Below are 15,515 nucleotides of genomic sequence, written 5' to 3'. Positions count from 1 at the left end.
TAGATCCTCTGATCCATCTGATGATGGTTTGTTCTGCTGTACAGAGCTGTGTGTACAAGTAGCACCATATAAATAATAATACCCATAGTTACATACATATTTACTGCATATACAGCTTTTATTATCTTCCCTACACAATGTCAAGATTGCGTTCACTATAAGAATTTATTTAAAAAGGTTTTTGCTTGGTCATAGCTGAAACACACTGAGCATACAGCTTGAATTCATGAGTATTTAAATGTTGGGATCCAGTTTTAAAATTGCCAGTGTTTTTAATGGGGAATGTCAGTCCCACAGCCTGACAATCTGTGACAGAATACAGGAAAGAAGTGGAGTTGCTTGTTGAAGTTGTAGGAAGAGAGAATCATATATATTTTGCTTTAATGACATCAGGCCCAGAGGGCACCTCCAATTTCAGTAGAAAAGATGGTTTTTGCCAAATGTAACAAAACATTGATTTATATGAAATCAATTCCCATATCAGCAAATTACTAATTACCTGCCCCTACTGCCAGTGCAGGAGCACTAAGGGGAGCAAATTCATATCCCTTAGGGCTCATTCTCAACCACTTGCAGTCGGACCATATCTGCCCTCTGTACGACAGCCCACATTAAATACCCAGGGGCAGGGAGAGAGTGGGAGCAACTTAGCCTTGTATTTATCCCCGGCCATAGAGCCGCCCATAAGGAAATAGCTCCATAGCTTGGTACAACCACTGGCGCTCCCTAACCCAGAGGGTGGGTGGGTGGGACAGGGGGAGGGGATTCATGTGGAAGAAGCAGATCTCTGTGCTATAAAATGTGCTGTAGCAATGCAGAAATCTGGTACAGGAAACAAATTCACTTTGTACCCTGCTTGTTAAATAAGCTTTTATGTATTATATTTTCCCAACAAATATTGTTTTGAGTTCAACTCTGGTTTGAATAAAATAATGTAACATTTGGGTAGGAATATACAGAAGAGAAGGCCACAGGATGAAGAGATGATGGCAAATATTTCCACTGCCACCATGTATTTGCCTTTGGTGCTCAGATAGGCCGGGATCATTGTGATCCAAACACTGCAGAAGAGCAGCATGCTGAAAGTGATGTACTTGGCCTCATTAAAACTGTCCGGTAAGCTCCGAGCCAAGAAAGCTACAATGAAGCTCACAGATGCCAACAGTCCCATGTAGGAGAGGACAACATAGAAGGCAACTACTGAGCTCTCATTGCACTGAATGATGATTTTTCCAGGTTCAGAATGTGTGTTTTGCTCCACATAAGGGGGTGCAATGACCAACCAGATAACACTAATCAGAAACTGAATTAATGAGCAAATAAAAACAAGCCCATTTGCCAGTTTTACCCCAACCCATTTTCTCCAGGGACTCCCAGGCTTGGTGGCTTTGAATGCAATGGAAACCATGAGAGTCTTGGCCAGGACACAAGACACAGCTATGGAGAAGGTGATCCCAAAGGAGGTTTGCCGGAGCATGCAGGTTATATCCACAGGGCGACCGAGGAACAGAAACACAGAGAGGAAGCTCAGCTTGATGGAGACAAGGAGAATAAAGCTCAGAGTGTGATTATTGGCTCTCACTACTGGGGTGTCTCGGAATGAAATAAAGATTCCCAGTATAACTGCTGCTATTATAAAAAGGATTACAGATGAGATAATAGAGATTAGAGTTAGGGGATCACCAGCATAGGAAAGAAATTCAATTTGTTTCTCAATACACAGGGTCTTCTCCTGATTTGGCCACTCATTGTCTTCACATGTGAAACAATTTTCCATATCTGTAACAAAAGTGAAACAATATTATTTCTATCTCATGTATATGTTAATATCAGTTGTGTAACAATTTTGCACCCCATAAAATATTTTGCCCAGACCCCGAATATGTATCCGACAACCACTATTGTTGTTATAGTATGAGTGGAACAGTGAGAGCAGGAAAGAGATGGAAAGCGACAGTAAGTGGTACAAGCAGAGCACAGGGTGGGGGTGGGAACAAGGGAAAAGATATTTGGGGAGGAAGGGCAGTGGGAGGGGATTAAATGAAAAAAGTAGATATTAACTTAAAAAATTACAGTGGAAGAGTGTGTAACTGAATATGCAACAGAAGGAAAGAGTTAAACATCATTTATATTATTATTATTATTATTATTATTATTATTATTATTATTATGACTCAGTACCTGTTCCATTAGAGATCTCCCCATGGGAGCAGGGCACACAGGCATAGCAGCAGGGCACCGCTGATTTCCCCGCCATTTTTCTGGAGCCAGGAGGGCAGTTTGCAGAACACTGGGATTTCACAGTCTGTAAAGAAGAATTGAAAATGCACTAGTGCTATTACTTATAGCAACCAATCAGATCTTTTGTTTCACTTTGTAATTTGCATGATTATTGCAGGGTCGCTGCGCTAGTGCAACTTAGTACCTGTGTTAGTAAATCTGCCTCGTTAGGTTTAGGGAAGATTTTCATTTATTTTGATATAAAATGGAAATTAAAGTCCCAAAACTCATTTGGATTTTTAAAAAAAAAAAGTCATTCAAATTTCCCTGGATATTAATATAATGTATAGTAAGAATTAAAAAAAAAAAACAGTAATATCCAGACTAGAATAAGTAACTGGTAAAATGGTAGAAGTCACAAAAGAATTTAAATAAAATCTCGGCATCCATCATGAAAAGAACTAGGAAAATGCAGCAGTGCAGTTATCATTAGCAACTAACCAATAATATGTTTTAGTCAGAATACCGAGTTACAAACCAAAAGTGATTGGCTGCAATAAGTAACTGCCCCGGTGCAATTTAGCAAATGTACCAAATAGGAACGTGGATCAGTTTCTGGGCAACCGAGGCCTCACAATTCATTGCAAAGAGCAGCTGTTACAGTCTGTATGCTTAGGAGCCTGGTAACTGCCCAGAATAACCCCTTAGATAAGCAGGAGAGCCCTGCCGACCCCGGTGTTCACCGACGCCCTTTTGGGGCCCCGGACTTTCTGCGGCGGGAGAAGCAGGGATCCTACTTACAGCCAAGGTTATTCAAACGCGGTACAAAGGGATGAGATAAAATCGGAGTCGTGGTCAGGCAACGGTCAGTGGCAGGCGGCAAGGATCGTAGTCAAAAGTCAGGGAAGAAGTCAAAACCAGAGAATCAGATACAAAACAAGCTTAGCAAGGCACCAGGAAATCAGGACCAGCTTGGCAAGAAAAACAAGCAAGGAAACGCTTTTAAAGTTTGAATTTGGCACCAAAGTGACATCAGCGCGTCCGCTGACGTCATTGCGCAGTGCCGGGAGAGCCCAAAGCTACTGTGCATGCGCGCGCGCGCCCCTTGCCATTGCGCCAAAGAGAGGTGTGTGCAGGAGTGCTGTACAGGAGGAGGCCGGGGACCGGCGCGCCTGAAGGTAGGAACGCACGCCGGTCTCCTGTTACTCCTTACAGCAGCATTGGCTGATATAATAGAAGCGTGTATGTGTATGTATATAAGGACTGGGTCAGGGCTGTGTAGTTTATGTGAGACCCTGAAGTTGGATGAGGTTGGGGCATTTAGGGGGCAATTACTTCAATATAAGTAAAGAGGTGTTACCCTTAATATACTGTAGGTATGTGCTAATATGTTTAATATTCTGCATTCAAACCTCACTGCCTGTATAATGTCTTTATGTTCAGAATTGTCATTTTATTCCATTAAATAGAAATATTAGAATGGTGAGGGGCGAGTGGGAATAGAAAGAAATGGAAATTCTCTTTCATTCCTACCTGATTCTTCTTCCAGATTATTTCTTGGATGTTAATTTCAATTTTGGGTTGGGATTCTGACAGCACAATTATTCCAACAAAGTTTCTACAAATACCCGAATCAGGGAAATAACACCAGTTCATGATCCAATATTCCCTGAGAATGTCTCTGAACTCCTTATAATGAGTTTCTGTTCCCCAGGGATCCCTGAAGTGCAGATTTCTCATATAGCGGTGTAACTGCATAATGAATACAATATAAAGGGGATGTAAACCAACCATAACACTGACCCACTGCGCCCCCTAGTTTTCTTATAGAAGTTGCCAAAAAACATTATTATAGAAGCAAGACAATTCACCAATGAGAATTCAACAGATCAAAAACTTCATTTGATCTACAGTAAATCACTAGTGAGGCTTTGGGGGACACAGTGTGATTAGTAAAGTAATAGTGACTTCCCCACGTGTCAGTAGGTGGTAAATACACCCTGGGGGGAGGGTTAGAGAGCTGTAAAGGGAGTGAATTGGGGGCTAGGGACTGGCTGAATAGTGACTTAGTTGGTGACTTCATCTGTATAAATAATTGGGAATAGAGAATCTTGTTATAGATTACAGCCATACAACACTTTTCCCCATGATGCTCGTGGTTGATAATATATATATTGATAATATATGTAAACTTTATTTATAATTCACAATTGTGAATAACGGCCCCATTTGGGAACCAAACAGGTCTAAATGGCACATACACCCATGAGTCAGAGAACCTGGGGGTAACTCTCAAGAATGTTATGTTTATGTTATGTTGAACATTAAGTTTAAGCTAAATACACACAACCTTACAGTATGTGACTAGATACAAGTAAATAAATACACACTATCGGCACACAAATAAACCTGAGGCCTTGCCCCCACTCATTGCTCCTCAAGCTGTGATTGGATTAAGATCAGACCTCCCTCCCCATTGACTCTCAATATGTTTCTCCCAGGTTTTCTAGGCGTTGTAACATTGTTATTAGACTGGGTTCTTACATGGGACTTGGAGCTTTCTGGACCTGCCAAGCTCACTATTTTGAATTTTGCTCCTTTAGACCCCCGGAAGCAACAGGATGTAAATAGTTTTGATTTTCCATCGTCCTCTTCCAGAAATCCACGGCAAAGGCATAGATTCCTCCCGGGACTGAGACTGCTTTTGTGCTTTTTGTCTTGTCAAGTTCTTCATCGGGACATTTGGCCAGTGGACTGGAGAGGTGAATTTTAGTTGTAAGTTGTAATTATTGGCCGGCATGTCGGTCTGAGTTATGTTAATTCTTTCTTGTGAAGTTTTTAATAAAAACACATAAAAACCCTATCTGACGTGGGTAATTACTGTTCAATTTCCCTTTTTCCGACCTTGACATGGAATTCTCTCCCCGGGTTCGGGTATTCTGCAACTGGATTCAGGATAAAGTTTGGAAAGTGGAGCACAAAGTTAACACTGTGACACTCAATGATCCTGAAATCCTAATGTACAAAGCCAACCAATCAAGGGGTCATGTCTGCAGCATAAGTTGCATAATCTTTGACCCTTTGGAACCAACATACTTCTAACATGTGACCAATTACAATGCATTGTGGGAGTGCAGACTCCATTTTGTAGCCCATGCTGTGGAAGGAGCAGACTATATTCCTCTATGGCAGCAGCACCGGTAAGCACACAGGCTTCTACACCTGCCGGCGCCTCAGGGTCACTCCGGCACATACGGCTTGTGTCAGTGTATATATGTCTGATCCCTGCAGCCACTTGCTCCCTGCAGCCATGCTTTCATGTCTTTGTTCTTCATGGGAGTTACTGTATCGGGATCCAAGTTGGGGCTGGCCAAGTACAGAGACTGTGCCAGGAGTGGATAGCCCACACAAGTTTCCTCAGGGCAGGATTGTCAGTCATCCCTAAAGCTGTTCTACTGTCTATTTCAAAAGTTATATAAAGTTTGATATTGCTGCAACCCGTGTGTTATTATTCCTAGTGGAAATCCCCTAGAGGTGTGTTCCTCAGTGTCCACTAGGGGGAGGCACTGCGCTGTTCCCAGTATCAATATTACTCTGAGAACACATATTTCCTTGAAATACAGCCCAATATAAGTGAATGTGCCAAGAAAGGGTTACACAAACAAATAAATAGTAGCAGTATATTTCATAAATGCTTAGTTTGCCTTTAAAGAAGATAAAGATATTTGTACCATTATGTTTTAACATCTTACCTGCTGTGTGTTTATTGGGATGTATTTATCCCTGTGTGTTACAGATACAGAGAGCTTAGTGTGCAGGGCATGTACCATTGTATATACTGATCTGTACACTTCCGCATTGTGCCTGAAATAAACTCCAAGTTCTTTTATAGTTTTACTCTCAGTGCAGTTCACAAAATAAGTTTTATTAATATTCTCTTGTTCCCAGCATGAGGGATAATGTGACAGAAGGTCTTTAAGCAACTTACTGTCTTCAGTAACTGATAAGACATAATCATGGAACTGGGTATCTAATTCTTCAATTAGGTTATATGGATAGAAATACATTAAACTGGCATTAAATAAAAGGTTACAATCATATTCATAGTCACCCCATGACAATGTAATGACCAAAGTCTTTTCATGAGTCACTGACTCCAGAGCGCATAGTGATTGTTGTACTGAATTAGACGGTGCCCCACACAGGACAATAACCTCAGCAGTTGATATTCGTATTCTTTCAAAATTTCTCTTATTTGTGTCAGCATCTTCTGTAATAAAGATAATGATGTCAACACAGGCGCCATGTTTGCTGATCTCATTTTGAAGGTTCCGACTCTGCTTCTCTCCGCTGTCATTATCGGGGGCCACAATGATCACCCAGGTCCAACCCAACTGTTCCACCAGCTCTGCCACAGCAATGTGCTGAATATCATCACTCAGCCCTGTACTAAAATAGTATGGGAACATCTCTCTGTCACTCAGTGTAGGGTCTGTGGTGCCATAGCTGATCTGAAAGCAAAGTAATAACATATTTATATCAAGAAAAACCTTTATAAAATCTGCACAACATTAACCTTCAGCCTCTCATAAACCCGACTGCACAAGGGGATTTAGAGAACACAGTGAGGGGCAACACTTTATTCTCTTTCCTCTTTAGTTTTATCCCAGAGACACTGACACCAGTCTCATAATAATGTATCTAAACACAACCCTTTAACTATCAGGGAATATTTCTCTAGCCAATGAGAAATGGGAAATTCCAGCGCTGCTTATAAACAGAGGGTTGTAAGATTATTGCTTATATCTGACTGAATTTCAGAATTATTTACTGCACAAATAAGTTAGATTTTTGTTCATTTTGTGTATCACAGTCCCCCCCACATATTCTTCCCCAGCCAAAGCATTATGGTTCCTTTCAGTTGTATCAGTAGATCTCACACAGCCCCTCACAGTCTAAAAAAGAAAAATGTAGAACTTTGGTTGTGAAGGTTCAGAGTGACATTAGCACATTAATAAACATACCTGTGAGTATCCATATACACCCAGCAGCTGGGCTATAGGCAGGGATGTGAGTGAGGACTGATCTCCAATAAATCCAGCAATTTCCCCTTTGCCCCTACAGGAGTAATTAGGCACCACATTCCCAGGGCCAGATAATATCTGCAGGACACTCCCTATAGCGAGACGGGGATCCCCACAGGAATCATATACACGGTATCCCAGGGTGATGTTGGGTAACAGATCCGGGTTCCTGTTAATCTCATCAATAGCAAAGAGGAAGGTGCGGATTTGCTTATACCGGTCTAAAGAAGGCCTGTGGGAAGATATTGTCTGTTATCCATCTAGAAATGTTTAGTTTTCAGCTGACAATTGGTACCGCATTGGTGAACAGTGTACAGAAAAACTGCAGCTTTTTAGATTAAATCCCCAATAGATTGTACATTTATTTGACTTAGATTTGCTCTTAGTACATAATGTTCAGGGCAACAAATAGCTTTTGTGTCTTATTTATAATGTATTTCTGTGTCCCCACTGTTGCTTCTTCCCTTTAGCGCTAATGTATTTCACTACATTCCCACTCATATTGCATATTACAGACAGAGTGCAATAAAAATTAGAAATAGTGTATGTACTAGAAGAGAGAGAGGGCAAAAACTACATATCTTCTATGGCAGAAACATGAACACATTACAGTGTGATATTTTGCCAGCTTTGTATGATTCTTTATTGGAGGCCCCCAAAAATCTTTCCCTTAACCTCTTCATTTGTTAGTGGAATAAACACAAAATCACTCACTCTGTGCAGATGGGTAAGGATGTAACAGGTCCATTATAAACATATTTTATGTTATTGTGCACAGTGAATGCTCCTCCAATGATGATATCTCCATCCTGAATGTATTTGTATTCATACTCAGGCTTGGTGATGTGACTGCGGCACGGTGAGTCTGACCCACTCAGCTCAGTACTGCAGGGAGTTACCCATACAGCTGCCAAGCAGAGTATCACCTTCAGCTGATCAGATAAGAGCTCTCTGGTAGGAATCCATGCACAATGTATCATTTTTGCTGTTTACATAGCTGTATCCTCATATAATGTGTTCTCAAGCTAATGCTCTCTGACAGGGTGGCTGTATTTATATGTGCCCTTATACTCACTGCCCATTGATAGTTCTTTTGTGTTGTTTGTAAATCCAGCAAGTAAATACATTTTTATAAAACCCAGTGTCCCCTTGTGAGTGCTCCCTACAGGCAACGTCCATAATTGTCTCTGTGCGCCATGTTCTAAATCTGTATAGAGTTGGATATTTCTTTTCACTTAAATGTTCCAAAGAAATAAAAATGTAACTAGATTTGAATTAAACTGGTTGAAAGATATCCCGGTCATGGACAAGTCAGATCTGCCAATGAGTGCAGCCAACTTGTGCCATTGGTTTAAATAACTATAGGAATTGTAAAACTGATATATGATTTGTTGGAAACCTGGTTAGATCCTCTGATCCATTTGATGATGGTTTGTTCTGCTGTACAGCGCTGTGTGTACAAGTAGCACCATATAAATAATAATACCCATAGTTACATACATATTTACTGCATATACAGCTTTTATTATCTTCCCTACACAATGTCAAGATTGCGTTCACTATAAGAATTTATTTTAAAAGGTTTTTGCTTGGTCATAGCTGAAACACACTGAGCATCCAGCTTGAATTCATGAGTATTTAAATGTTGGGATCCAGTTTTAAAATTGCCAATGTTTTTAATGGGGAATGTCAGTCCCACAGCCTGACAATCTGTGACAGAATACAGGAAAGAAGCGGAGTTGCTTGTTGAAGTTGTAGGAAGAGAGAATAATATATTTTTTGCTTTAATGACATCAGGCCCAGAGGGCACCTCCAATTTCAGTAGAAAAGATGGTTTTTGCCAAATGTAACAAAACATTGATTTATATGAAATCAATTCCCATATCAGCAAATTACTAATTACCTGCCCCTACTGCCAGTGCAGGAGCACTAAGGGGAGCAAATTCATATCCCTTAGGGCTCATTCTCAAGCACTTGCAGTCGGACCATATCTGCCCTCTGTACGACAGCCCACATTAAATACCCAGGGGCAGGGAGAGAGTGGGAGCAACTTAGCCTTGTATTTACCCCCGGCCATAGAGCCGCCCATAAGGAAATAGCTCCATAGCTTGGTACAACCACTGGCGCTCCCTAACCCAGAGGGTGGGTGGGTGGGACAGGGGGAGGGGATTCATGTGGAAGAAGCAGATCTCTGTGCTATAAAATGTGCTGTAGCAATGCAGAAATCTGGTACAGGAAACAAATTCACTTTGTACCCTGCTTGTTAAATAAGCTTTTATGTATTATATTTTCCCAACAAATATTGTTTTGAGTTCATCTCTGGTTTGAATAAAATAATGTAACATTTGGGTAGGAATATACAGAAGAGAAGGCCACAGGATGAAGAGATGATGGCAAATATTTCCACTGCCACCATGTATTTGCCTTTGGTGCTCAGATAGGCCGGGATCATTGTGATCCAAACACTGCAGAAGAGCAGCATGCTGAAAGTGATGTACTTGGCCTCATTAAAACTGTCCGGTAAGCTCCGAGCCAAGAAAGCTACAATGAAGCTCACAGATGCCAACAGTCCCATGTAGGAGAGGACAATATAGAAGCCAATGGCTGAGCCCTCATTGCACTGAATGATGATTTTTCCAGGCTCAGAATGTGTGTTTTGCTCCACATAAGGGGGTGCAATGACCAACCAGATAGCACTAATCAGAAACTGAATTAATGAGCAAATAAAAACAAGCCCATTTGCCAGTTTTACCCCAACCCATTTTCTCCAGGGACTCCCAGGCTTGGTGGCTTTGAATGCAATGGAAACCATGAGAGTCTTGGCCAGGACACAAGACACAGCTATGGAGAAGGTGATCCCAAAGGAGGTTTGCCGGAGCATGCAGGTTATATCCACAGGGCGACCGAGGAACAGAAACACAGAGAGGAAGCTCAGCTTGATGGAGACAAGGAGAATAAAGCTCAGAGTGTGATTATTGGCTCTCACTACTGGGGTGTCTCGGAATGAAATAAACATTCCCAGTATAACTGCTGCTATTATAAAAAGGATTACAGATGAGATAATAGAGATTAGAGTTAGGGGATCACCAGCATAGGAAAGAAATTCAATTTGTTTCTCAATACACAGGGTCTTCTCCTGATTTGGCCACTCAGTGTCTTCACATTTGAGACAATTTTCCATATCTGTAACAAAAGTGAAACAATATTATTTCTATCTCATGTATATGTTAATATCAGTTGTGTAACAATTTTGCACCCCATAAAATATTTTGCCCAGACCCCGAATATGTATCCGACAACCACTATTGTTGTTATAGTATGAGTGGAACTGTGAGAGCAGGAAAGAGATGGAAAGTGACAGTAAGTGGTACAAGCAGAGCACAGGGTGGGGGTGGGAACAAGGGAAAAGATATTTGGGGAGGAAGGGCAGTGGGAGGGGAGGAAGGGCAGTGGGAGGGGATTAAATGAAAAAAGTAGATATTAAGTTAAATAATTACAGTGGAAGAGTGTGTAACTGAATATGCAACAGAAGGAAAGAGTTAAACATCATTTATATTATTATTATTATTATTATTATTATTATTATTATTATTATTATTATTATTATTATTATTATTATTATTATTATTATTATTATAATTATTATTATTATTATCATTATTATTATTATTATTATTATGACTCAGTACCTGTTCTATTAGAGATCTCCCCATGGGAGCAGGGCACACAGGCATAGCAGCAGGGCACCGCTGATTTCCCCGCCATTTTTCTGGAGCCAGGAGGGCAGTTTGCAGAACACTGGGATTTCACAGTCTGTAAAGAAGAATTGAAAATGCACTAGTGCTATAACTTGTAGCAACCAATCAGAGCTTTTGTTTCACTTTGTAATTTGCATGATTATTGCAGGGTCGCTGCGCTAGTGCAACTTAGTACCTGTGTTAGTAAATCTGCCTCGTTAGGTTTAGGGAAGATTTTCACTTATTTTGATATACAATGGAAATTAAAGTCCCAAAACTCATTTGGATTTTTAAAAAAAAAAGTCATTCAAATTTCCCTGGATATTAATATAATGTATAGTAAGAATTAAAAAAAAAAAACAGTAATATCCAGACTAGAATAAGTAACTGGTAAAATGGTAGAAGTCACAAAAGAAGTTAAATAAAATCTCGGCATCCATCATGAAAAGAACTAAGAAAATGCAGCCGTGCAGTTATCATTAGCAACTAACCAATAATATGTTTTAGTCAGAATACCAAGTTACAAACCAAAAGTGATTGGCTGCAATAAGTAACTGCCCCGGGGCAATTTAGCAAATGTACCAAATAGGAACGTGGATCAGTTTCTGGGCAACCGAGGCCTCACAACTCATTGCAAAGAGCAGCTGTTACAGTCTGTATGCTTAGGAGCCTGGTAACTGCCCGGAATAACCCCTTAGGTAAGCAGGAGAGCCCTGCCGACCCCGGTGTTCACCGACGCCCTTTTGGGGCCCCGGACTTTCTGCGGCGGGAGAAGCAGGGATCCTACTTACGGCCAAGGTTATTCAAACGCGGTACAAAGGGATGAGATAAAATCGGAGTCGTGGTCAGGCAACGGTCAGTGGCAGGCGGCAAGGATCGTAGTCAAAAGTCAGGGAAGAAGTCAAAACCAGAGAATCAGATACAAAACAAGCTTAGCAAGGCACCAGGAAATCAGGACCAGCTTGGCAAGGAAAACAAGCAAGGAAATGCTTTTAAAGTTTGAATTTGGCACCAAAGTGACATCAGCGCGTCCGCTGACGTCATTGCGCAGTGCCGGGAGAGCCCAAAGCTACTGTGCATGCGCGCGCGCACCCCTTGCCATTGCGCCAAAGAGAGGTGTGTGCAGGAGTGCTGTACAGGAGGAGGCCGGGGACCGGCGCGCCTGAAGGTAGGAACGCACGCCGGTCTCCTGGTACTCCTTACAGCAGCATTGGCTGATATAATAGAAGCGTGTATGTGTATGTATATAAGGACTGGGTCAGGGCTGTGTAGTTTATGTGAGACCCTGAAGTTGGATGAGGTTGGGGCATTTAGGGGGCAATTACTTCAATATAAGTAAAGAGGTGTTACCCTTAATATACTGTAGGTATTTGCTAATATGTTTAATTAATATTCTGCATTCAAACCTCACTGCCTGTATAATGTCTTTATGTTCAGAATTGTCATTTTATTAAATAGAAATATTAGAATGGTGAGGGGCGAGTGGGAATAGAAAGAAATGGAAATTCTCTTTCATTCCTACCTGATTCTTCTTCCAGATTATTTCTTGGATGTTAATTTCAATTTTGGGTTGGGATTCTGACAGCACAATTTTTCCAACAAAGTTTCTACAAATACCCGAATCATGGAAATAACACCAGTTCATGATCCAATATTCCCTGAGAATGTCTCTGAACTCCTTATAATGAGTTTCTGTTCCCCAGGGATCCCTGAAGTGCAGATTTCTCATATAGCGGTGTAACTGCATAATGAATACAATATAAAGGGGATGTAAACCAACCATAACACTGTCCCACTGCGCCCCCTAGTTTTGTTATAGAAGTTGCCAAAAAACATTATTATAGAAGCAAGACAATTCACCAATGAGAATTCAACAGATCAAAAACTTCATTATAAATGTAAAAGAAGTGACCAATGAGAATGCTGATTCCCAGCACTGTGTCAGGCATCTTGCTGGTACCTTACATATAGAGATAATTTAGTAAATTTATAATACCTAAATGTACTTTTCCCTTAGTCCCTTCGGCAGCAACCCTGAGATTTATTCTCCTTCCCTTTTTGGTAGGACAAGTGGAACAATAAAGTGTGATTAATTTATTCCTATAAAAAAGGGTTAGTAGCGTAACTCCCTTACGTCCCATACAGCAGCAACCATGAGAATTAGCAAGCTTAAGGGCAGGCTCTGGTCATGTCGCCTTCTGGATAATCTTCCTGCCAAAGGAAGCTTCCTGAGAGGCTAAGACATCCACTCTGTAATGTTGCATAAAGGTATTCAAAGCACTCCAGGTAGCTGCCCTGCATATGTTTTCCATGGAGACATTAGCAACTTCTGCCCACGAAGTGGATATGTTTCTTGTGGAATGTGCTCTGACCCGAAAAGGTGGTATATGGTCATCTTTAATATATTCCATCTGAATGGTCTCCTTCATCCATCTAGATAACGAGGTTTTGGAAGCTTTGCAACCCTTGTTTTTCCCTGAGAAAGAGACAAACATTCATCCTTCCTGAATTCCTTTGTATGCTCCACATAAATCTTGATTGCCCTTCCTACATCTAGAAGAGGAAGCTGGTTAGAGTCTTCATCTGTAGTCTGGGTTATAAAGGGAAGCACAACAGCTGAGCCCTTATCGAATCCCTCTTGGAGAAACTTAAGCAAAAAGTTGATGGACGATTGAACTTCCACTTGATTCCTCAAGCACCAATTCTTAAAGGTTCTCCAAACTCTAGCATAGACCTTGTTAGTAGCCTTTTTCCTGGACTGAATTAGAGTGTTAATGACATTAGGAGCCTGACCCTGAGATTCTAATATGGCCCAATCAGTCTCCAGGCCGTCATCCAAAGTGCAGCCAAATTTAGACAACTTAGGGTTCTGTGAGAGATGCAATGGAAAATATCATTGTTTGGTGTGTTTTCCACCAGTGTTAATGTGGGATACAAGTAGCACCAGGTAAAATACCTGGTTTTGCAGCAGGTTATGCTGGGTTTATGTTACTGGCTTAGAAAAAGCCAAATGAATAGGTCCCTGGAGAAAATGGAGGGTTAATTGGGTAGGTCCTCCATTCCAAACTCCCTTTAATGTTTTTTTTTGGCCGGCTGTAGGGAGCTGCCTGATTAGGCTGCAGGTGAGCAGCAAATAAAAGGGCTGTGTGATTACACAGTGTTGTTGGAGTTGGAGATTGAACCTTGACTGAGTGAAGATCACTCTCAGAGCGGGGCACAGTGCAGGAGGACTGCTTGTGTTAGGAACTCCCAGAGGAGCTGGGGGTACCTCCTGCCACTGCAAGGAGCAGAGGGAGGTGTCAGCAAGGCTTAAGGAGAAGCCTGAGTGTGAGTTACCCTGGAAGGTGAGAGACCTGAAGAAGGGACAAACAAAAATCCTGAACTGTCTGTTTATAAACTGCCTTATGTTGATGTTGGGAAGAATTGGCCCTAAATAACCTGTGTTTTGCCTGAAGACATGGTGTCCCTGTCTCTATGCTCCAGATCCTCTGCATGCCTGCCTGCCTACCATTGCCAATTCCCCCAAAATTGCATGTACAGGCAGTCAGCATGTCACAGTTCCCTGAGTCAACAAGGAGGGAGTTTGAGGAAGAATCCAGAATCTGTTTTGAGCCATTCTCCAAAGTAGAAAAAACAAACTCCTCTTGGGCCAGAAGGGAGCTATTAGAATGGCATTCACCTGTTCCTGCCGGATCTTCTGTGGGACTCTGGGAATCATGGGCAATGGAGGAAATATGTAAACTAGGGGAAAATCCCACCTGAATGACATGGCATCCAGGAAATCTGGCTGATCTTTCTTGTACCATTCCCCCGGCTTTGCAAAATTCCCCTCTTAAATGGACTGCCGAAATCTTGGGCACATTCCTTTCTGCCAAGGAGAGAATCCTATAAATCTCGTTGTTCAGGATCAAAGATCTGGTTCCCCTCTGCTTGTTAATGTATGCCAGTTGTGGCATTGGACTCTCAGATCCTTCCCCTTCAAATGATGTTGGAACACCTGTATGGCTTTGAAGACAGCTCTTAACTCCCTGAAGTTTGATGACATGAAGCTTTCTCATCGGATCCCAGTACCCCTGGGCTGATTGATGCCTGAAGTGAGCTCCCCATCCCACCTGAGAGGCATCGGTGGTTAATATTGACCACTTTGTCTGTTGAAAGGAAAGTCCCTGATTCTTCTTCTGAAGCCACCACCTCAGTTGAATCTTTGTCTCTCTGGACAGGATGACTTCTGTATCCAAAGAAGAAATCTTCTTTTCCCATCTCAACAGGATTTCTAACTGCAGTGGTCTCTTGTGCAATCTGGTCCACGGGACTGCCTCTATGGACGATGTCATGAGGCCAAATATCTTCATCAGTTCCCGAAGAGATGATGAGCTGTGTGTTTACATTTTTTGGACTTCTTCTAAAATCCTGGTTATTGTGTCTGGGGGAAGAAAGACCTTCATCTTTTCAGAATTGATAAGCAACCCCAGGA

The 15,515-nt window shown here is 41.6% G+C and overlaps 2 protein-coding genes across 2 annotated transcripts; both read right to left on the bottom strand.

Annotated features, from left to right (window-relative positions):
• Positions 1-871: 871 nt before the first annotated feature.
• On the bottom strand, positions 872-8,284 carry LOC101731100. Its single transcript, XM_012956127.2, has 4 exons — positions 8,019-8,284; positions 7,245-7,536; positions 6,209-6,731; positions 872-1,779 (listed from the first exon to the last, which is right to left on the bottom strand). Exons 1-4 carry the CDS (start codon positions 8,282-8,284, stop codon positions 872-874), a joined length of 1,989 nt encoding a protein of 662 aa, XP_012811581.2.
• A 1,295-nt stretch (positions 8,285-9,579) lies between these two features.
• On the bottom strand, positions 9,580-15,301 carry LOC100487264 (vomeronasal type-2 receptor 26). The gene is made up of 2 exons (XM_012955814.2): positions 15,154-15,301; positions 9,580-10,337 (listed from the first exon to the last, which is right to left on the bottom strand). Exons 1-2 carry the CDS (start codon positions 15,299-15,301, stop codon positions 9,580-9,582), a joined length of 906 nt encoding a protein of 301 aa, XP_012811268.2.
• Between the last annotated feature and the right edge of the window lie 214 nt (positions 15,302-15,515).

Source organism: Xenopus tropicalis, chromosome 1, assembly GCF_000004195.4.
Source record: "Xenopus tropicalis strain Nigerian chromosome 1, UCB_Xtro_10.0, whole genome shotgun sequence".
In the NCBI taxonomy this organism is placed as follows: Eukaryota; Metazoa; Chordata; class Amphibia; order Anura; family Pipidae; genus Xenopus; species Xenopus tropicalis.
Note: the sequence above shows the minus strand (reverse complement) of the source record. Positions and strands in the feature narration are given on the sequence as shown.

Coding starts and splice junctions, on each gene's coding strand:
- LOC101731100 (XM_012956127.2), bottom strand. CDS start 8,284: ATGATACATTGTGCATGGATTCCTACCAGAGAGCTCTTATCTGATCAG. Junction 6,732..7,244: donor GTGTATATGGATACTCACAG/GTATGTTTATTA, acceptor CTTTGCTTTCAG/ATCAGCTATGGCACCACAGA. Junction 1,780..6,208: donor CTTATCAGTTACTGAAGACA/GTAAGTTGCTTA, acceptor CTTTTGTTACAG/ATATGGAAAATTGTTTCACA.
- LOC100487264 (XM_012955814.2), bottom strand. CDS start 15,301: ATGGGAAAAGAAGATTTCTTCTTTGGATACAGAAGTCATCCTGTCCAG. Junction 10,338..15,153: donor TAACCACCGATGCCTCTCAG/GTGGGATGGGGA, acceptor TTTTTATAATAG/CAGCAGTTATACTGGGAATG.